This window comes from Thermobia domestica, chromosome 12 (genome assembly GCF_964235325.1).
Source record: "Thermobia domestica chromosome 12, izTheDome1.hap1.1, whole genome shotgun sequence".
NCBI classification, from domain to species: domain Eukaryota; kingdom Metazoa; phylum Arthropoda; class Insecta; order Zygentoma; family Lepismatidae; genus Thermobia; species Thermobia domestica.
The window spans coordinates 61,108,299-61,133,242 of record NC_137465.1 but is presented as its reverse complement, the minus strand read 5'-3'; the positions used below and the strand labels follow the sequence as shown (position 1 = coordinate 61,133,242).

Sequence of the window (24,944 nt, the reverse complement as noted above, 5' to 3'; positions counted from 1 at the left end):
CTCGTTGCTAACAACTGGGCACAAAACTCAAATCTAATCTAATTAAACTTAATTGAGGTTGTCGTTATTGTAAGAATAATGCGAATAAATTATATTCGTTCTAATTATACTTGAAAGATATTAATCAGTGTACTACGAAAATTGTTAAATAATAATAATAATAATAATAATAATAATAATAATAATAATAATAATAATAAATTAAAGGTGTAAAATTAAAGTAAGTATGTTAATAGGCATATACTGAGAGTGCAATGGATTCTACAAGTGTAAAACGTTTTGGAAACCAGAGAAGAAATGATATATATGATTTAAAAAAACATTTGAAACTAGTAAAATATTATTATATTTTAAAATTAAAGAACGAAGAAGAAATAGAGAAAATGAAACAATTTCTGATTCTGTCAGTGGTTCTCAACCTTTTTTGTCTGACGACACACGTTACTGAACGTGCATTATATCCCGACCACTTGTTTGATATTATTATTATAAATATTAATAATTATATCTATTATAATAGTGAAACCTATGAATTTTTGTAATGACTTTATATGGCACTTCGCGTTATTCTTCCCGCTGGAGGTGTTGACTGGTACAGTCTGTCTCGATTTTAACTAATTATTACACTGGTAAACACAACTTTTGCGGCCGCGGTAATTTAAGCGAAATTAGGTTAGATTTGTCATTCTAATTACGAATATGACAGCATTTATCCTAGATTGGCTCTAGTTTATCTGCATGAACAGTCACTATAGGAATACAAACACTAGATATAGAGACATGTGATGTGAACACGTATCCGTGTGTAAAATAACATTTAATTTGTGTCAAAGAATATTAAATCACATGGAAATATGCATAGATCATGAAGAGTAAGAGAAAAAGAATATGCCATTGATTGCATGTAACACAAAAATAAATTTAACACATACAAAAGCTCATTTAGCTGGATTTTTGTCCGTATTCATCAGTAGGATAATCACGCTGTAGGGTACAGCAGTAATCAGCCATCATGTGAGTGTCCCACCAGCCTTGATATCTTTCTTCCATCACCTTTAGGTCTTATTGCAACTCCTCACCGTGTTCCTCACTGTAGTCTCCAAGGTTGTCGGGAAATTTGTCGAAGTGACTATGGAGGTAATGTAACTTGATACTCATAATAGCCCCATGTTTCTGAAAGTTGTAAGCATATTTCGAACTAGTTCCTCATAGTTGTTTGATTTGTCGTTCCCGAACAAGTTCTTCATTACAGAAACGAAACTACACCATGCAGCGGCTTCCGTATCGTTCATGACTATTACAAATTCCGCATCATGCATAAGCTTACGGATGTCAAGGCCATTAAATGTTCCTGCCTTTAGTTTTTCCATACTTTTACCTGGGAAGGATGTACAAACGTATCTGAAACATTTGTCATCCTTGTCCAAAGCCCGAACATACTGTTTCATAACTCCCAACTTCATATGTAAAGGTGGGAGAATAATTCTGTCCCTGGCAACTAACGGCTCGTTAATGATGTTTCCTGCAGCTACTGATATATTTCCTGTTCCCAATGCAGATTTTTAGCTCGACTATCCCACATGCAGATAAATCAAGGGTATTTGATGTACCCACTTTGCTGTCCTAACAGTAAATTTACCATTTTAAGGTCTACACAGATATACCACTGGTGTTCATGATAACGTAGCATCTGTAAGATCTGCTTAATGTTTGCATACTCTTCTTTAAGTTTTGTCGAGTACCTAAGAGGAACAAATGCATAGCGGTTGGCATTGAGCAAGAAAACACATTTGAAGTTTCTTGAGGGACTGTCTATGAAGAGCCACCAATCTTCTGATCGATATTCTGCTAATCATAATTGAAGAAAAAGCTGCGGAATGTTGTTACTGTACACTACGTTTTCATCGTTCATGAAACATGGGAGAAATTTTGTCTCTCTCGTTCGATAAATTGCTATTTTAGTTTCAGGGCTCAGACAGTTCTTTTCCTTCAGCCTAGATACAAGAAGTCCTGATTGCTGTTTTGATAGACTGAGTTCTCGTATAAGATCATTCAGTTCATTTTGCGAGAACTGTCCATTTCGCATCTTTCCGTTGTCATATTCACTTTTACTGGTGTCACTTACTGACTGAACTTCTTCAACATCGGACAATGCAAGTGGAAGGAGGGAGGTAAACACTAGCACTGGAATGTCTTTATTGTGAGGCACTGGTATTCTCGCTGATTCTAAGTTAGGATATTCCCATTTGTGGGTGTGGGTGTTTTCTTTGGTAACAATTGAGGCCTTTCACGTTTATAGCACATAAATAACAATCATCATGGTGATTCTTCAGTTCTCTTCATTCCATAGGCGCACCGAATTTCAACCCTGTTCTTCCACCTTTTGTCCAATACTGTAAGCACTTGACACAAATCTTGCAAACCTTATGAGGCGGCCAACTTTTGTCTTGGTCTCCAATCTTTATATCGAAATATGCACAATATGCTTGCTTGACGAAGTCAGTGATGTTTCTCCTTTGTTTTGATTCACAGTATTCGCTACAGATGTAGCAAAAAACATTGCGTCATTTCTACAACCTCTTCGTGAAGAATTCACCTTTCATTCGAAGAAATGGAGAAACAAACATCATTTTAGTTACAGAAATGGAAGCATTTACAAACTAAGGAAAATACTACAATTTTCGAATTAAATTCGGCACAAAATTGTCTACAATTTCACAACTTTTACCGCATGGTAGCGACATATATGTCGTATTTCATTCGCGACACATCTATATTAATGTCCATTATCTCAACACCTAGAGCCGATTTGGCAAAACTTACATTATTTTTATATTCAGCGTGCACAATATATTTATAATCCATTAAAATATTACCGACCGCAGACATTTTTCATTTTTTTGTTGACCAGTATTATTAAATTCTTCATATTTTTTTTTAAATTCTAAAATTTTGAGACACACCTTAGGGGCCTGCGTGACACACTAGTGGGTAGCGACTGGGTAGCGAATTGTTGAGAACCACTGTTCTAGGTACCCATAGTTAGTCAAAATTACGGACTAAAGGACATATATAGTACTACATTGTACAAATACAAATTAATTATACTTTTATTTGCTATTTTTATGTGTAGTAAGTGTGATAAAATCAGATATCACCTCCTCTAAGAGCAGCCATTTTCAAACGGTGTGTCTGGGAACGGCACAGGACACACACTTTAATTGTGCACCAGAAGAAAATTAAGATATTGAAACTAATTATTTAAAAAGTGCATCTTTCAAAGGAATCACCATCATAAGTATTCTGCCATTATTGGCAGGTCATTTGGCACAGGTGAGAAGCTCCCATGCTCCACAGTTTTCCGCTAACCTTTTCGTCTTCATGTACGATTTCTCGGTTTGGATATCGTCTCGTTTTGGATTAATTATAGTCTCCTTTGTCCTCTCCCTCTCTTCCCTGCCACAATACCCTCTAAAACGTCCCTCATGATACAGTTCTTTTTTACCCAATGTTCCAACCAATTTCTCTTCCTCTTCTTAATAATATCTAAAATTGTTCTTTTCTCCCCCAACACCCTCTCATCCGTTTTTCGCTCGACTCGGCTAATTCACTTCATTCTTCTCCACACCCACATTTCGAAAGCTTCCTGTCGTTTTTCATCATTTTTGTGTAATGCCCGTGTTTCTGACCCATACAGAACAATACTACACACGAAGTACTTTATGAGTTTTTTTTCTGAACTCTGTTCAAGGCCCCATAAAATAGTATTTTCTTCCTCCTAAAAGCTTCTTTCACCATTTCTATCCTTGCTTTTATTTCACGTTCACACTTCATATCATCACTAATAATACTACCCAGGTATCGGAAACTAATCAACAGTTCTATTTTCTCCCCTCCTATTTCTATATTTGATACCAATCGCTTCGTTTCAATCACCATGGTTTTTGTCTTTCTAACACTTATTTTCATTCCATATTCTTCGCAGCTATTCAAGTTTTCTAACATTTATTGATTTTCTCCTCAGATTCTGCAACAAGCGCCATATTATCTGCAAACCGTATGAATCTAATCATTCTACGTCCTACTGAAATTCAAAAGAGCAACAATAACTATTTCTCGTTGAGTCAGGCAGTTGCAACATGATCAAAAATACAAAGTAACTTGTCATTAACTGTGAAAAAGAAAAAAAATATAACTATATGATTTTATATTACATAGTGCGTCTAAAACTGAAAAACGAAAATGGTTAAGAAACATTGCCTTAAAGCGTGGAAATGAAAACAAAATAGCAAAACACTGATATAAACTGATTAATTTCCTATTTTAGATTGTCAAAAATAGTTTTTTTTTAAATCATTGTGATAACACCGCTACTAATTAAAAGACAGGCAATTTTCAACGAAATATTCTTCTTAAACATTTTTATCTTGTTGCTAAAATAATAGGTTGTGTCACCAACACTAGTTCAGGTTCTTTTGTTATCTGTGTTTTAAGAAGTAGAGAGAATGAACTCTCTTCGCAGAATGGAAACAAACAGATTGGAAAGTTGTTCTCAAAAAAACGGTAGCAAATGCAGGACAGGACAAGACAACGAGAGGCACAAAAGCGTGCCGAGAACAACGGGAAAAATAACGGTACAGTTGGAAAGTTGGACGAAATCGCTACATATTCAACACGATAACACCTACGAAAGTTTGTTATACAGTCAGCATCTGATGTGCGAGTTTCTTTTCTTTTCTTTTCTTTTTTTTATGTCATCAGTACGTAGAAACCATCGACAGCTGCGTATATGAGTTTAGCTGGACAAATTCAATGTCATCAATGAAAATGTGGTCTCATGAATATTGAAATGTGATATTGCGACAGTGAATGGAAGGTGCTCCGAGTTAACCTAATAGCTTGGTGACCCCAAGTTCAATTCCCGGTAAAGATTGGCCAAGCAAGGTGAGGTAGTTAGTCTTTTGTGTGAATGTTCTGCCCGAAGGCAGGTTCTACCCCACTTACCCTAATGTAACTAGGTTGACACTGAGGCAGTTAACCAATGGCAGGGTGGTCTATTTATTTCTCTTATGATTCTAAAAGGGTTGTGGCCATGGACGCCCGAGGGGGGGGGTAAGGTGGGGCCCGCCCCCTGGCTTACGAAAATGTATACCTAGTATAGCAAACCAAGTATATTATCAGAAATACCAGACGTAATATGGCAACCATGGAGATGAGTCCCCCTAGAAAACTTTCTTCGGACGCCCATGGTTATGGCAATCTGATAATCACGAGCTTGAGAAGAGGAACTGGTTGAGAATTGTGATTGCGGATACCACGAATGCAAGAACTGTGTAATTATCGATACATTACACAGATATTCACTTATATACCTCATGTTAGTTAATATTCCTCATTTGTAAAGCACTCAACCTACAGTGTTTCAAGAAGCCATAACCTTCACAGAATGAATCCTGGTCCAAACCAACAAATTTGAATTGTTTTTGCCATTTCCCACTTCCAAACATTAATCCTATATTGTCTTCTCGGTCGACTCAAGTGTCTTTTTCTGAAAAGCTGGACTCTTCGCGGGTATTGCTTATGCGAGCGACGTGACCCACTCATCTCCGTTTGTTAACATTAATGTGCATTGAAAAAAAAATGAAACAACTATATATGTAAATGACAAAGGAGCAGTTTCTTTTTTTTTTTTTCAAGCGGAAACAAAATTACTGTACCTACTATTTTTTTTTTTTTTTTTTTATCAACTTCAGCTGGAGCACCTGTATGTTTCCATTCCATGACAACATCTTTTATTCTACCTACAGAGCATAAACATCACCTTTGTATTTATCACAGTAAGACAAAAGACGCACTTCAATGTCCCTCAAGTTGACCTTGTAGAGACCTATAGTTGCAATTCTAATTTTGATTTTAATATCCATTCAGGCCGCCAGAGCCAGACGAACACAAACAAAGCCTTTTACGTATTCTCAACATCAGATCCACCGCACAAAGTACGTATTGCGACAACTTGCACAAATGACACGCCTCTTCAGGCCACTGAACTTCTTCCGCGTAATTCTTCGTACAAGCCTCAAGGACTAAAGCCTCCTAATTACCATTAATTTCTTCAGTTGCACAAGAATGATCTGTTCATTAGCTATTATACTATTACATGCTTGCCGTACAGTGGTAGTGTATAACTTCTAAATTATATATCGGCTACGGTAGCTGGTGGCAATTTTTTCTCGTAATCAAGTAGTTCCGGGTTCAAATTCTGCTGCTGGATACTCGGTTTTCCCTAGTCTTTTATCACTCTACCAGAAGACCTGTAGAAAGAACAGCTTCATTAAGGCCACAAGAGCTCTCCGCTGTAAATTTTCTTTCTTGTTTTCTAGATTAAAAAAAAAAAAAAAAAAAAAAAAAGTTGTCAATAGGTTTGCCGCGTTCCAGGTGAACAGAATACGTTGCGTTCTCTTAGAACATCAAAAGTTTATTTTAGAACGTGCTTATTTTAGTATAGAAGGCTGGAACTCAAAAGTAAAGCAAATTTCTCTTATCATAATCTAACATGACCACTTCAATTAACCTTCTCAGGACGCACTTGCTTTTGTAACGTAGCGGAAGGGACCAAGACAAATTATTAAAAGCTTCATATATATAATATACAGGGTGACGCAGATAAAAGTAACCCGTGTAAGAATAAAGGAAATGCAGTGAAATTTCAGAAACGAAGAGCTGAAATGGACTTACCCTTTATTTTCAATGAAAAATAGAGAGAAAATACAGTGAAAATACATTTATAGAAGATGGTGAAAGTGACCCCCTGCAACATCAATACACAGCTCTGCACGTGTAAGCATAGTCAGATACACCCGGTGTAAATTTCGGATATCGATGGTGGCAACTTTATGGGTAATGTTATCTTTCAGTTCCTGTAATGTGTGTGGATTAGTTTCATAGACCTTACTCTTCTGGTGTCCCCACTTGAAGAAATCGCATGTTGTTAGATCCGGCGAACGTGGTGGCCACAAATCTTTGCTGACCAGTTCGTTCCTCAGAGAAGACATCATGGATTCGTTCCAGGGATACCTTAGAAGTGTGCCATGTTGCCCCATCTTGCTAGAAGAAGCAATATTACCTTTCATATTCAGTGAGTTGAGCACAAAATGCATAAAAATATTCAATATATGCAAGCGTGTTGAGGGTAGTGTCACAAAATATCGGTCCAATGATGCGCGTTCCTGTTACACCGATTTTTTCATCATGGAATGGTTGCTGATAAACAGTGTTAGAGTTCTCTGTTGTCCAGTGCCTCGTGTTCTGTGAATTCACATGATCCGAAAGATGACGCCATGTTTCATCACCCATGATGTAATGGAAAGGGTCTAACAAATCATCCTTGATGTTATTCAAGAATATTAACAAGAATGCTAACAATCGATAATTATTGTTTGTCGATTGTTGTGTATTATCAATTGTTAAAAAAAATAATCGATAATTGCATAAATTGTTCATTGTTGTAGTTGTTTACTCAATTTTAGAAGTCGAAATATTGCATTCGTATTCAAAGGAGATGCGGGCTACTTTTAACTGCGCCACCCTGTATATGAAGTCGATATTTTCAGTCAGTGTTTTCACAATCTAGCGAATTTTCTGTGCATTAGAACCAGCGAGGTTTCGAAAAAACGACGTGGAAAGCCGTAAATTTTGCGTTATTTGCAAATTACTGAAAAACATATTCGAGACAAATTTAATGGAAGCTACACACTTTGTCAGAACAAAGTACAATTTGTTCCTATGTAAACATTGACACCATACTCAACATGTCATGTTTTGTATGTATCAGATGTACGAACTTTCGTGTAATAGTTTTAGAATTCCAACTTTAAAAGCGTGTATATCTGGAAAAAGTATCACAATCAGGATGTTGTTCTCAACAAAGAAGTAGAGGCAGAAAAAAAATAGCTTGTGCGTATTAATTTACAACTTATTTAATGGTGGTTATGAAAATGAAATTTTGCTTCTATAGTTGATTCCCCCATCTCTGCTCATATCGTAGCACTTAACTACGATAACTTGATGACGTAGTTTGAGTTCAAAATGCCAATGTTACATTTGTTACGATTATAATACAAGACTTGCTCATCTTTTCTCTCTTGTGGATTTTGAAAAATGGATATGTCTGTTCAGAATAACAGTAGTCAGTAACGTACGCGAGGGGGGTTTCTGGTTTTAATCCACACCCCAGGAACAAAATACAATGCACAAATATTCATCATATTAAAATACACGTACATTCACCTGAAACGATATAAATTTGGGAGCTTCAATGCCTCTTCTTTTGATGAAGTTCTGCCGTATGATTAGGGAGAAAAATGAAATGAAATCTTTGAGTTTTACGTTCCACGATTATGCCGGTTAGGCTAAAGGAGACGGTGATGATGAGTAATGAATGAAACGGTGGAATGAGGAGAGTGGGAGGAAATGGGAGAACCCCGAGGAAACCGTCGCACAGGGTCCACCACAAAGTTCACTTGGCGGGGGCTGGGATCGAACCCGGGACCCCAAGCACCAGAGGTGAACGCTTTACCACTGAGCCACCGCGGCCCCAATGATTAGGGAGAGTATAAAAATGTATCTTTTTTGCCATTCTCATATACGTAGCAAATATTCTTGTGTGTAACAAGTATGCGATTGAATCTAGTGTATATACAAGTTATATTGGTTAATATAGTGGCCCCGCGTAGCTTAGTCGCTAACGCTTTCGCTTTTGATGCGAGCGGTCCCGGGTTCGATTCCCGGTGTGGAAACGGTCGAAAAACAGCTTTTTCAGGTCAGCCATCCTGAGTGAGGTTTTCCTAGTTTTTCGTCATTCACACCAGCCAAATGTCGGGATGGTACTTAAGATAATAGTCCTAGGATGCTTCCGTCCTTCTCCATTCTTTTCTCCCTCTCCTATTCCCCAGTCAGTGTGATCGCTGAGGGACTTCATCCTCATATGCATGTGACGGGCTAATATGACCAAAGGTGCCGAAAGCCCAGAAACTAAATCCTAATCCTAATCCTAATGGTTAATATTAGGAACTTAGTGTGAATAGTTAATAGGGGGTTGTCAACTTTTGTGTCTTTACGTGACGTAGACTTCGTTAGGATCTTACGGCTATTATGAATGACTACAAGAACTTATATTTTATTACATAAAACAGTTGAAATGATTACAAAGTATTCAGAGAATGCAGAAAATCTGTCATTTTGATGTTTCGAAAGTAAGAAAAAAACAATACAAGCTTAAAGAATTTACATTTTACCGTCATTTTCATCATTGGATCCTCCATTTTGCTGCCACTTTTTAAAAAAATACAGAAGATGTAAGTCCCTAGATTAAATCAGACCGGGGAACGGAAAAATTTAGAAATTATGCAATATGCTGGAACTTTGTATGATTCGGGGAAGTTGGAAACCCTAGTTAATACTTGTCTTCCATTTGAATCAGGAAACATATAAGAACCCAATTACATATTTTGGAAATTTTTACGATATTTTGAATAAAAATCAAGAAATATCAGTGAATAAAGGGTTAAACCGTTTCGCAAGAATATTTTTCCATTTTGCATTTCATAACATAGCGGGGGCTAACTAAGTGGGAAATAATATATTCATAGTACTTCTTTATCTCTTCCCATTTAAAATGTTCTCACGCATGAGAGGTTATTGAGATACCTTGTTTCTCAAAGTTACGTAACAGTTAAAAGATCTGGCAACAGCGAAGTTAAGCGAAATAAGCAAGCGGGAGGCTGGCAGCCATGGTCACCGCTCGCGCCAAGGTCACCAGGCCACGATAACGGAGGGGTGGGTGGGGCTGAGAATATCGCAATCATCATCTGTAGCTACAATGCGTTACGGGCGACAAGCAGAATACAAGAACGAACGCCACTTGAGATGGGCTGTTTTCTGTAATTAAACTACCTACGTCTGTTTTTTTCTTGTTTCCTCGCTGCTGTAAATATATCATTTGAATATCATAAATTAACATCCGTATCTGTTGTAGTCGATATGTTACGTTGACTGTGAAATAATGCAGAGAATGTTTTTTTAATGACGGACCTAAAAGGAAGAAGGTTATAAGAATGTAGAGTAGAGCGGAAAAACATATCAAACCAGCCTAAAAGTTGATAACAATCTTAGATTATCTTATTGGTTGAAGAAATTGTGAGCACGTGACACTAATTACAAAACCGAAACTTCCCTTAAATTTCGTAAAAATTGTTTCCAGTCAAGATTTTAAAAAAAAATCAATTTATGCAATATTGAAGCAGTGTTGCTATTTTGGTTGCATAAGAGGAAGGCGCTCCATCCATGCGGAAAGGAATTAAATTAAATGAAATCTTTCAGTTTTACGTCCCACGATTATGCCGGGTAGACTTAAGGAGACGATAATGATGTGAAATAAATGAAATGGTGGAATGAAGAAAGTGGAATGAAACGGGAGAACCCCGGGAAAACTCAAGCACGCGGTATTTGTCCACCAGAAAGTTCACTTGGCACGAGCTGGGATTGAACCAAAGATCAGAGGTGAACGTTCTACCACTGATCCACCGCGGCCTCTCCATACAGAAAAAAATCGTTATAATAAAGTTACTTTGAAATCGAAATGATAGATGATCCTGAATAAACTATTACAGCTTATCCGGACTGTGTGCAAAAATAAAGTTTTTGTAAAACACTAAATAAGACTGTAAAAATTTATTTCACAGTATTGAGAGTTTATTATCTTATCAGTAAATGTTTTGAATGTTTTATGAAATAAATGATAACCGTAAAAATAAATAAATAATATCAATGCTTGTGTAAAATGCATTAAAATAGTACACTTTAGTGCAATAAATTATTTTTATCGCGTTATTAACAGAAGTTTGGAAAAAATGCATCAAAAAAGGAGAAAATAATTTTTTGGTGGGATAAAATGAGGAAATTGGACAAACACTGAAAAAGATTTGAAAAGCATCCGAAGGATGAAGGTTGAAGGTTTTATGGATATTTGGGAAGTAATTGGGGCATGGTGGCTCAGTGGTAGAGCGCTTACTTCTGGTGCGTGTGATCTCTGGTTAGATCCCCGGCCAAAGAAGTTTGTGGTGGGAAACATCGTGTCTGTGAGTTTTCTCTTGGTACTACCGTTTCCTCCTATTTTCTCATTCCACTAATTCTTCCATCATCATTCATTTGCCTTAGCCTAACAGGCATAATCGTAGGAGGTTGAACTGAAACATTTAATTTCATTTCATTTGGAAAGAAGTTAACTCCCGTCCAGTGCTTTTAGTCCTGCTTTCATTGCTTCATTTCGTTCCATCGAAAGCACATTTTCTCCTTTCAGTGCATTTTTCCATTCATTTGTTAGTAAGACAATAACACTGAATCATCCCAAGAAAAAATATCCTTCTTCGTACATTATATAAAACGTTGCTTTTAAAAGTTTTCTTACGGTTATTATTTTTGTTATTTTTTAAGTCTTTATTCAGTATTTTTAATTGCATTGCAGAAGATAAGTGTGTTTCCGCTGTACGTATTACAAAAAGAAAATCTTGGTATAAAATCAACAGGACAACTTGACATCTGCAACCACCCAAACTTCCCTGAGGGTTGGGTTGTATAACCAGCAGGCGCTCGAACAACGATAATAATCTGAGTAAATATTGTGTAAGAATATTTCATTATCATGCAGTTTAAATATCCGTACAAAAATTTTCAAGCTCTAGTTCGTGTGATAGTGTGTCATATTTAAGCTCTAAGACTTGACTGTTACAAATAAAATAAAACCTACAGAAGTATTGTAAGTAGGCTTACTGTGAAATAACTTTTATTTGCTTTATGGTCAAAATAATCTTTTGCAAAACTATTTCAGTTTAACGTCCTTCGATTATGCCCTGTAGGCTAAGGAAGACGTTGATTAAGGCAGGTGAATGATGATGGAAGAATTGGTGGAATGGCAAAGTGGGAGGAAACAGGAGTCCCCGATGGACACGATGTTGTCTCCCACCACAAGCTTATTTGGTCGGGTATCGAACCAGGGACCCCACACATAAGAGGTAAGTGCTCTACCACTGAGCCACCGTGCCCCCAAAATATTCTGCATACGAGTCTTTAATCCGAAGAACGTCTCCAAAAGAAAAAAAATAATTTTGTTTTTAATTTTCAGACCTCAATATACCCACAATACTTTTACCGTAGTGGCTAGTCATATTGAACAGGTTCTATGATTGAGTTGGAAATTGAGTTGGTTTCTGAAATATAAACTGAAAATTTTGTGGCAAGTGAAAGATGGGATGATTTGAAATTCTATAAAACCGAGAACAACACGTATTGGGAAACAAAATTAAAAGGTCATTATAATACAAGTAGTTTATACATGACGAAACCTATCTGTATGAAAATTTATAGTTGCTAGCCGCAATGTGGACCGGTTAACTGAAAAGCTCGAGTATATTCGAGATTTTAATTTTACAAATAATTTAAAACCTCGAGTATATTCGGGCATCATACGGCATTATTACAATTGATCGCTGTTGAACGGTACAAAGTTTACAAGCTCGAGTATATTCGAGGTTTTATTGAAAGCACATTTTAGACTTACGTAAATCATTGTTGCCTTCAGTAAAAACAATCACACTGTTGCCATTCGTTTTGTTCCTAAAATGTTAGAAGATGTTAGAATTTAGCAATAAAAAAATAGGTAAAAATTGAAACGCTCGTTTGGAAATAATTGGTAAGTTAACCGGTTAATATAATATTCTTTCAACAATGCCAGAGAACTCAACTATTGTAAACGCAAAATTTCCATTTTCAACAAACTTAAAAAGTTCGTTACTGAATTCTCTGTGTCTGTCTGTCTGTCCGTCTCTCTGTTATTTGCGATTTTTTTTCAATTTTGAACCCTGCATTCGATAGAGCATCAAAAACTATCTGAGGAAATTATTAAATTTGTGGCGTCACTCTATGACTTACCGTTATCGTGATATTGGCCAAAAATGGCCTATTTCCAGATATTTAAGGAGCCATATCACGGGAACCATAGGTTATAGAGAGATGATATTGGTCTTGATTAATACCTAAGAGGATGGTGAACCGTTTGGTACTACATAGTAACCGGTGGCCACTGATCAACTGGCTACTGGCCACCCTTCCCAGATATTGGCCAAAAAAGTTCGAATTTCGGGATTTAACGAACCATATCTCAAAAACTGTAAGTCATAGAGAGAAGATAGTTTGCGAATTTTTGCGAGAAACAGTACAATGTGCGGATAAAAAGATTTACTTTTACTACATGTAGGTAAAATCACAGTTATCCATCTCGCTCTCTCTTTCCATTCTTTTTAAGTTTGTTCTGGCAATGCTCTTGGAGCATTCTCAACTGGTTCTGATACTGCATTATATTTTTAAGTTGTCTGTAATGCAATTTGTTTCTTTTTTTGTGCAGGAAATTATCTTTTTTAAAAATCTGTAGTACATATACTGGCAACATTGCATGACGCAATTGCGACTCTATACGCTAGTCGTTTTATCTCAAGAGTTCATGGAAGTTCCATCTCAATTGTTTATTACAAGATAATTTCATTTGATACAGTAATTAATGCATGTGTGCACATTGGCCTAATTTGTATGTATAAAATAGGAAAAACCGCCGTTTCTTGTAAAATGTATAATATAGCTATGTACGGTACTATATAGGCCTATAGGTATGCTATTCTCACTTTCTATTCTAAAATGCGTATTTTTTTCATGCAATCAGACAATTGTCTTTTGTTTTTCTGTTGTTAAAATTACTCAAGCATCGTGCACATAACGAAATAACCACGGCTTTGCATGGAAATTTTCGCATTGATTTTTTGTTAATTTATACAAAGGAAGTTAATTGTTTCGTTACACTCATGTGGTGAGTGAAATATAATTAATAACAATACATACATGAGGAAAGAAATAGTGTTAAATGCGTGCGTCATTGAAAGGAAAGAAAGAAAAAAAAAAACTATTTCCTATATTGCATATTTAATCATATTAAATGTGTGAGATACTATTGGCTTGCTCAAGGCAATATTCATACGCAATGTGCGTGTACTGGACGTATTCTACATATTTGGATACAAGGATAATTAAATACGTATATTTCCGTAGTGTAATTCTGTATTTAAAATAATAAAATAATTCGTTAAAATAGCATAGCATATTATAATATTATTTAAAGCATGCTGTTTTTTTAAATCCTTTAATATTCCATTTATTGTGAAATTTTCATGCGTTGTATACCTGCTACATATTATTATTATTATTATTATTATTATTATTATTATTATTATTATTATTATTATTATTATTATTATTATTATTATTATTATTGATTTATACGGGGTTTTAAGTGTCTACTTTCTTTAAGAACTGGAATTTTATTGGATTTTATTTTATTGATTTCCTTTTCGAATCTATTCCTTTACTTCGTGAATTTTGTTGCATATAATTTTAATATTTAATAAAATTTGATTACTATTTAATTTATACTGGGTGTTTCAGAACAACACCGACAACGTTTGGGAGGTGATTCTTGACACCAAGATAAGACAAAAAGTATAGATCAACCTGAGTGTACAATGCTTCCTTTCGGAGTTATAGTCTGCCGAAAACATGAAAAAAATGAACTGTAAAGGTCCATAGTTCCAAAACTGTGGGATTTACTGTAGCCTGGTCAAGATTTCACATAGGAACTAGTATGTGCTCTATGTTTCAGAATCCTGCGCTACTTGCACAACAATTTTTATAGAGGTAGTTGGTGAGTGAGGAAGTGCCCGTAGCCAAACTACCTCTATAAAATTTGTTGCCTGAGTACCTTATCATCACATCCTGAAGGTTATAGATTTAAATTTGTTAATTCTAAGGGCAAGGGCCCCTATCAGGAGGACAGGGTGGAGCGCTCGCCCCCCCGAGAGGAAATCGCACTTCGGAATATCGAAAACCCAATTAAATTTTACATTAGTTACAGCAAAATTTGAACCTATATTTGAAATGTCGCGTATACTTGCCCCCCCCCCTTTGGAAACCAAAATATGGGCGCCCTTGTCTAAGGGATATATTCAAGAAAATGCGTCTAATAAAGTTACCTTTTATCGATAATAACTCTCGGCATGAATCGAGTATTTGACATGTACCACACAGACGGATTGAGTTAGATTATTATTATTGGCATAGAATGCAATCCACTGTACCTGGTCCTTCACTCAATCATGTTTGAATTTTCAGAGATAAGTTGTAAGCAGTTATTACATTAAAAATATTTTATGTATCGTGCTACATACAAAGTATTACTTCTCCTTATATCCAAGTGATCAGCCTTTAGTATGCGGTGTATGAATTCGATTCCTGAGCACAAAAATGTTCAATGTTGAGCAATAATAATAATAATAATAATAATAATAATAATAATAATAATAATAATAATAATAATAATAATAATAATAATAATAATAATAATAATAATCGTAAAACAACTGAGCGTCTACTTCTATTAAGAATGATGTCCACGAGACTTAATGTGGGTCTGTCTCGTCTCAGAAACATGTAGTGAAAGTGTTATCTCTTCAGTAGTAATGGCCTTACTTTGCCTAACTTTTTGGCCCCTGGGTCCCTGCCTCAGGACCCATGGTCCCTGGCCGGGGTCAATGACCTAGGGGTACCTAGGACCACCCCCCCTAAAATTTGGCAGGGGTACATAGGACCACCCCCCAGGACCCATGGTCCCTGGCCCGTGTCAATGACCTAGGGGTACTTAGGACCACCCCTCTAGATTTTGGCAGGGGTACATAGGACCACCCCTTAAATTTTGGAAATTGCCAAATCTAAAAATTGGGTGTGGTAGCCTAGGACCATAGTATGTACCTCTATCAGTATTGGGTGTCTATGTCGTTCCCTTTTATGAGTAAAAAATTGCCAAAAAAATTCAAATTTCGGAGGTTTTTGACCTAATTTATCCCCTTGGATGAGGTATTATTACCCTATATGGTTATATGGGCGTATACAGGGATTCATTCCCTTTTATAAGACATGGGTATATTAATGCACCCCTTGAAATTTTTGGGAGGAGTACTTTGGCCCACCCCTTCAATTTTGGAAATTGCCCAATTTAAACATTGGGTATTATAGTACAGGACCCTAATATGTATTATGATAAATTTGGGTGGTCCACCTCGTTCCCTTCTAGGGGTACAAAATTGCCAAAATATAAACGTAAGCAATACGTAGTACCACGTGTTTGGTTTTTGGTCGATTTTATCCCCTTTGATGAGGTGTTATTATCCTATATATATAGTTATATGGTCATGTATAGGGGTCCATTACCTTTCATAAGATATGGGTATATTTGTGCACTCCTTTAAAAATTTGGGAGGGGTACTTTTGGCCCACCCCTTAAATTTTGGAAATTGCTCATTTTATATATTTGGTATTATAGTACGGGACCCTAACATGTATTATAATAAATTTGGGTGGTCCACTTCGTTCCCTTTTAGGGGTACAAAATTGCCAAATTTTAGTACAACCACGTGTTTGGTTTTTGGTTATTTTATTCCCTTGGATGAGGTCCTATTACCTTATATGGGTGTATACAGGTGTTTATTTTCCTATTGTAAGACGTAGGTACATTTGTGCACCCCGGCAGGGATGCCTTGGCCCACCCCTTAAATTTTTTGGAAATTGCCCAATTTAAACATTTGGTATAATAGTATAGAACCCTAATATAGATCACTATAAATTTTTCGGTGGTCTATCTCGTTCCCCTTTTAGGGGTATAAAACTGCCAAAATATAAACGTAAGCATTACGTTGTACCACGTGTTTGGTTTTTTTGACCTAATTCATTTCCTTGGATGAGATCCTATTACCTTATATGGTTATATGGCCATGTATAGGAGTCCATTCCCTATTATGAAACATAAGTACATATGTGCACCCCCGGGAATGGTACCTTGGCCCGCCCCCCTTAAGTTTTAGAAATTGCCAAATTTAAACATTTGGTATCATAGTACTGGACCCTAATATATATTACTACAAAATTTGGGTGGTCCACCTCGTTCCCTTTTAGGGTGCATTTTGTTCCGCTTTAGGAGTGAACCTTGCAATCGTCCCGAGTTTGATTCTTGGAAATGTTGAATTTAACGTCCCCGCGAAAACGGTGATAGGACGAAACATGAACTTACTTGACTGAGGATTGAAGCAGTGACCTCATACAGTAGAGACAAGCGCTGAGCCATCGTACACGTGTGTTGATTACTATGCAATGGTCCCGAGTTTGATTCTTGGTGCTAGTTTCAGGAAATGTTAACGTCCCACTTGAAACGATGATGAGAAATGAGAAAACATCATAAACTTACTTGCTTGCGGATTGAAGCAGAGAACTCACACATCAGAAAAAAAAACGCTGAGCCACCGTACTCCATTCAGTGCGAGCAGTTTTGCGTATGAAAAGAACATGAACAGATTATGTTACATTACTACACATTTCTGCTTGTTGTTACGCATAGAAGCTTGTTATTGTGAAATTGCAGAATCTGCTTTTACTACATCAGCATTTTTTTCTCAGCTGACGGACTTTTAAAGCTCAACTTTACATTTATGTCAAAGACAGTTTCGTAACATATCGATGAGTGTTACATTTTTTTCAATCAAGTTTAAGGAAAATGAATCACATTTTAGATGTGTTAATTTGAATGTCGTAAGAAACTAACGAGTCAACGGTATGATGTCATGATCAAAAAATTGCGATACTAGATGTCGTAACGATTGATGTGTAAGGAGAAAAAACGTGAATAATGTCACAACCAATCAGATTGCTTCTTACATCACGTTTCGGCTCATGATGAAAGCTGTGTTTTCATTGGTTCTCCGTGATGTCATTGATTCATTTTCCTCGTTTCTGATTGGCTGATAGTGATGTCACTTTATAGTTGAACACGTTTTAGACCTAAATAAATTTCTTAATTTCATTTTCAAATCCTACTTCCACGAAGATCTTGAATGAACGTAGGTGTACCTCTAGTGACAGCGTGACTTTATTCCGTTCCTTGAATTTGAGGTAAGTATCGACTGCGTTTTCTTAACATCAATGGAGTGTTTTTTGCATGAGGATAACATTGTTATCATTGTTTTATTTAACACGAAATATTTAGCAAATGGAAGAATAACTTGACCGGGGATCGAATTAGGAATCCCACACATTAGAAGTAAGCACAAGAAATTTGTTGATTTTGGTTTAGCGTCCCTTCAGTAGTGGGGTGCTAGGAATACAGCTTAATGTTGAATTTGAGCGCATACTGGGTGTTGAACCCGGGCCACATCCCACACATTAGAAGTAAGCACGAGAAATTTGTTGATTTTGGTTTTAGCGTCCCTTCAGTAGTGGGGGGCTAGGAATACAGCTTAATGTTGAATCTGATCGCATACTGGGTGTTGAACCAGGGCCAGAGGTGCGTAACGCTAACCACTTAGCTCAGTTTCTGATAGTAAACAAAGAAACTACGCACGAATTTGTTCCCTACAACGTGAGACGTGGACCTACAGTTTAATGTGGGATCTGATCTTCCGCCGAGAAACGAATTCGAGTCTTTCTTGCCTTAGCTCGAGAAAAGCAAGCGCATGAGATTTTGTTTTCGTTTCATGTTCGTCATACGTTTTAAAGTTCAGTGTCAGAGGAAAAATGCTTACTACAATGATTCTTTCAGCACAGTTAGAAAAAACAATTTCATTCATTCTTTTTATCACTACAGAAACTTAGGTCATTTACATGTTGATGTTGGTCCGCGTTTGATTTCCAGTATGACGACAATAAAAATTTTAACAGTAGAACTATTTGAGATATGATCATTCTTTTAGGATTGATCGTGTAGTCATTTTGATAATGTAGTGATCTCTGAATTCAATTTTAATTCGTGCTTTTTTTTTCTTTTCGTTTTAGATATTTGTTTTTCTTTGCCTATTCCTTTTTTGCTTACCTTACCTTTTTTCCCTATTTGAATATGGCTACTTCTGGCTTTACTGTCTTGCGAGAAATCAATAGACATTATCGGCGTTTTAATCTTGAAGGACGAATGCTGGAAATTCAAATTAATGCTCCGACCAGTGGCACCGATATTGTGGAGTGGGTTCAGACCTCCTTTCAACAGATGTTGGATTACTTATTGGAAAACGTCGACGAATCATCGATGGTTGGATTGTCGATTTTATCCCACGATGAGAAGAACAAACCGTTTTATCTATCTTTCCGGCATGCAAGTAATTTGACACTGGAGACTTTATGGGCTTCCTTTGATCGCATCCTTCAAAGTAACGATAGTTTTCTCATGAACGAACCGTTCATTGTCCATTTTCATCATGTGGATGTGCCCCGTGGATTTGGATTGATGCGTCGAGGTCTTTTATCAAACGACGAATTATTAAAGTGCAAGAAAGGCATTCTACGAGTAAAAAACACCGACAAGAAATGTTTAGCGTATGCAATTGTGATTGCTATTGGCCTAAAGAAATATAAGGATACGAACAAGAAACTGTACAGACAATATCACAACCAGAGCAAGTGTGTTGTTATTCCAGCCGTACATGAACTTTTGTCCAGATCATCAGTGAATTTAGACCATGGGGGATCTGTGGAAGAATTACGACAATTGCAACGCTACTTGACAAATTATAAACTTACCGTATACACTAGCTTTTCCGGAGAAGATATTCTGTATGAAGGACCGGGTGGCGAAGACAAGATTCCAATCAATTTAATGTGCATCAATTCACATTATGACATCATCACGTCATTAACGGCCGTTTTCTCTACCAACTATTATTGTGCTGCATGCCACAAAAAATATGATCATCTTAATAGACACGTCAAGAACTGTTCGGCCATGTGCGAGAAATGTTTGCAGAAACCGCCATGCAGTAAGACCAATACGGAGAAGCAGTGCCCAGAGTGCAATCGTGAATTTTATGGTGAAACATGTTATACAAATCATCTAACTGTACCATATCATAAAGGCCAGCCAATATGCAAGATGGTGAAACAGTGTGCCAAATGTCTACGCATTTATTCGTTTGTCCATACAGGGGAAAGAAAACATGATTGTACAGATTATTTTTGTAATGTGTGCCATAAACACGTTACATCTACCCACCAATGCTACATGAAGCCTGATACGACTCAATTAAAACCTGGAGTTCCATCAGTGTTACATGCCAAGAAAGCTATGATTGTCTTCTATGATATCGAAGCCACACAGGATACTTTCTTCGATGAAGACACGTTCATTCATAAGCCCAATTTACTGGTGGCCCAACAAGTATGTTACAACTGTGTTCAAGATGAGGATATACATCATCCGTGTGAAGTTTGTGGACAGCGAGAACATATTTTTCAAGATGATCCGATCAATGCCTTTCTTGCGTATTTACGTCAACCACGACCCAACATCAAACTTATTGTATCTTTGGCACATAACTGTAAGGGATATGATGGTCATTTTATTCTTAAATCTTTAGTGGAAGAACATGAATTGAAACCTACTTTGATCTTGAACGGAGCAAAAATTTTAAGCATGAAAGTGAATCACTTATCGTTTATTGACTCCTTAAATTTCATGCCAATGGCTTTAAGTAAATTATCCAAGGCATTTCATTTACCAGCGACCAAAGGATATTTTCCACACTTTTTTAATACTGCTGCAAATCAAACGTATGTGGGAAAATTACCGGACATCCATTATTATGGTGCAGATGAAATGAAAGTGGATGAACGAGAGAAATTCATGACATGGTACAACGAACACCAGAACGATACGTTTATTTTCCAAGAAGAATTGGTAAACTATTGTGTCCAGGACGTCAACGTACTTCGATTGGCTTGTATATCTTTCATGACCACTTTTGAACAAGAAACTCACGTCAATCCTTTCCTGGAGGCTATCACTTTGGCGAGTGCGTGCAATTTAGTATTTCGACGAAATTTCTTAAAACCTAATACTATTAGCATTCTCCCTGCACGTGGATATCGTCACAGAAACAATCAGTCACGGATTGCTTTGCAGTGGCTTGCCTACATGGAGGAAAAAGAGGGTCATTCAATTCTACATGCGGCCAAAGGCAAAGAAGTTTATGTTGCTGGTTTTCATCTGGACGGTTACTACAAAGATCCTGACACTAAAGAGGAACACGTGTATGAATTTGAAGGTTGCAGATTCCACGGCTGTCCTCTATGTGTCCCTACAGGCCGTGATCAGCCCATTTATGAGAACTCCGAAGAAACAATGAACTATCGCTACGAGAGAACACAGCGTAAAATGAAATTATTACGATCCATGGGATATAAAATACATGAAATGTGGGAATGTGAATTTCGTCAAGTGTTAAAATCCAATCCAGCATTGGCCTCTTCTTTAAGCACACATCCTTATATTAATAAGACACCATTAAATCCAAGAGACAGCTTCTATGGTGGCCGTGTTAATGCCATTAAATTGTATCACGTCGCAAATGAAAATGAAGGCGAAGAAATAAAATTCTTGGATATCGTCTCCCTGTATCCTTATGTGAATAAATGTGGACGGTATCCAATAGGGCATCCACGAATATATCTACAGGGAGATCCAGAAATGCCCGACATCCAAGATGTCAACGGATTAGTCAAGTTGAAGATCTTGCCTAGCAGAAATGTGTTTCATCCAGTGCTGCCATTTCGTTCAAATAAGAAGTTGTTGTTTCCACTTTGTGCTGCCTGTGCCACAGCATTAAATCAAGATTCTGAATGTACACATTCGGACAGTGAACGAAGTCTAACAGGAACATGGGTGTCCTATGAAATTCAAAAAGCCATTGAACTTGGGTATCAAGTCATTGAAATTTACGAAATTTGGGATTACGACATCACCGTATATGATCCAGAAACCAAGACTGGCGGATTATTCAGCGAATACATTAATACATTTTTGAAATCTAAGCTGGAAGCTTCTGGTTGGCCTGCCAATTGCGTCACCGAAGAAGAAAAGCAGCAGTATATCCAAGTGGTACAACAACGGGAAGGCATAACTTTAGATGCAGCAAATATAATGACAAATTCAGCACGTCGTAGTCTTGCAAAGCTCTGTTTGAATGCCTTCTGGGGACGACTCGCTATAAGAGACAATTTCAGCCAAACGACCATCATTAACGACCCCAAAGAACTGTATCAAAAATTAACTGCTCCAGACATAAAAGTCAACCAAATTTTACCTGTTAACGATTCGATGTTATACCTTTATTGGCAGTATGAAGATGATGTTCCAGTACAAAATCACAATGCTAATGTTGTCCTTGGAGCATTTACAACGTGTCAAGCTCGTCTGGAACTCTACAAATATTTAGAACTTCTGCAAGAAAGAGTATTATATTTCGATACAGATTCAGTGATATTCACGCAGCGACCATCACAGCCCACAATAGAACCAGAAGTATTTCTTGGTTCAATGTCAAATGAACTTGAATCAATTGGACCAAAAGCATACATTAAAAAATTCGTGTCTGGTGGCCCAAAACAGTACGCCTTGGAAATCTACAACCCCGACACGAAATCAACCAGTTATGTATGCAAAATTCGTGGATTCACACTCAATTATACTGCAAGTCAAAAGTTAAATTTCAATAGTCTGGAGCAAATGATCATAAATCAATCGAGTGAAAAAATCTCCATTAGCACGCCGCACAAAATTTACAGAACCCACGATCATCATCTTGTCACAAAACCTGAAGAAAAGAAGTACAGTTTCAACTATAAAAAACGCCGATTAATACCAGACACATACGAGACATTGCCCTATGGGTATAAAAAAGCCAGAACAGAATAACAGTCATATTTTCCCCTAATCCCACCAACATCACCTCCCAAAGACGGGGCAAAGAATCAACGCAACACGGGACATGCTTCAACGATGCACGAGCGGAAACAAAACTCAGATGACATCACCTTGCAGAAACCAGTGGAGAAAAAAAAAGGAATTCAGGTACGTCACATTTGCGTTTCTTTTCTCACCTCACTCTCTCTTGATCAGTTAGTTCGATGTTAATAATCTGTTTTTCTTCTTTCACAGGAAACAAAATAAATATTACAATGTATATTCATATGTTTTATTTTCTCTTTACAGAATTTGTACCCGTCACGGACACGTCTTCCTTTGAAGAAAAAAAATTCTGTATTCATTTTCACATGCTAAAAATAAATGTACAAAAACATGATTCTGTGTTTTATTTCCTGTACTGCGATTTCAGTTTCTTTTTTCTGAATCAGTTTACCGGTAAAATAAATCAATGTTTTGCGAAAAAAAAATCAAACTAAATTTTTGTTTCAGAAAATTTTTTGTGTACGAAAAAAAAAACTGATTCAGAAAATTTTTGTGTACGAAAAAAAATGTTTTCAGAAAAATTTTTTGTGTACGAAAACAAAATTCTGTTTCAGAAAATTTTTTGTGTGTACAAAACAAAAACTGTTTCAGAAAAATTTTTATGTACAAACAAAATTCTGTTTCAGAAAAAATTTTTGTGTGCAAAACAAAATTCTGTTTTCGTCACGAAACTGCTCCGACTAAATGAATCGATTCATTCTGATAGTGTTGGCAACACTGGAAAAATTTCGGTAAGTATCGCTCAGACCCTGAGTTACAGCGAACACAACTAGATTCGAACCAACAACCTTACATGTCTGATTCATCTCTAAATACAGCCAACTAAACAATAAGATTATGTGTATACGTCAATGCTAGCACTGAGTCAACAAGGTTTTCTTCAAGGTCAAAGTTGCACACGAAGTAAAAAGATGACAACACAGATCTTCTATCTTTCTATATGAAACATAAACCTAGTATAAACTGCTCGCACTGAAATGTGTAATGTAACATAATCTGTTCGTCTTCTTTTCATACGCGAAACTGTTCGCACTGAATGGAGTACGACGGCTCAGCGCTTCAATCCACAACGAAGTAAGTTCATGTTTCCTCCTATCATTTTTCATCATCGTTTCAAGGGGACGTTAAACTCAACATTTCTTAAACTAACACAAAAATCGAACTCGGGACCATGACATAGTAATCAAAAAACTGAACTTCTCAATGGGCCATAGTGGCTCAAATATGTGAGTTCTCTGCTTCAATCCGCAAGCAAGTAAGTTTATGATGTTTTCTCATTTCTCATCATCGTTTCAAGTGGGACGTTAACATTTCCTGAAACTAGCACCAAGAATCAAACTCGGGACTATTGCATAGTAATCAACACACGTGTACGATGGCTCAGCGCTTGTCTCTACTGTATGAGGTCACTGCTTCAATCCTCAGTCAAGTAAGTTCATGTTTCGTCCTATCACCGTTTTCGCGGGGACGTTAAATTCAACATTTCCAAGAATCAAACTCGGAACGATTGCAAGGTTCACTCCTAAAGTGGAACAAAATGCACCCTAAAAGGGAACGAGGTGGACCACCCAAATTTTGTAGTAATATATATTAGGGTCCAGTACTATGATACCAAATGTTTAGATTTGGCAATTTCTAAAACTTAAGGGGGCGGGCCAAGGTACCATTCCCGGGGGTGCACATATGTACTTATGTTTCATAATAGGGAATGGACTCCTATACATGGCCATATAACCATATAAGGTAATAGGATCTCATCCAAGGAAATGAATTAGGTCAAAAAAACCAAACACGTGGTACAACGTAATGCTTACGTTTATATTTTGGCAGTTTTATACCCCTAAAAGGGGAACGAGATAGACCACCGAAAAATTTATAGTGATCTATATTAGGGTTCTATACTATTATACCAAATGTTTAAATTGGGCAATTTCCAAAAAATTTAAGGGGTGGGCCAAGGCATCCCTGCCGGGGTGCACAAATGTACCTACGTCTTACAATAGGAAAATAA

General features: G+C 36.8%; 2 protein-coding genes across 2 annotated transcripts in view; both read left to right on the top strand.

Moving 5' to 3' along the window:
* The window catches only part of LOC145666483 (uncharacterized), a 206,507-nt gene that overhangs the window by 80,707 nt on the left and 100,856 nt on the right, over positions 1-24,944 (top strand). The gene's annotated exons all lie outside the window — the stretch shown is intronic.
* On the top strand, positions 20,653-23,267 carry LOC145666482 (uncharacterized). The gene is made up of 2 exons (XM_081733744.1): positions 20,653-23,035; positions 23,177-23,267. Exon 1 carries the CDS (start codon positions 20,783-20,785, stop codon positions 22,877-22,879), a length of 2,097 nt encoding a protein of 698 aa, XP_081589870.1. The 5' UTR covers positions 20,653-20,782; the 3' UTR covers positions 22,880-23,035; positions 23,177-23,267.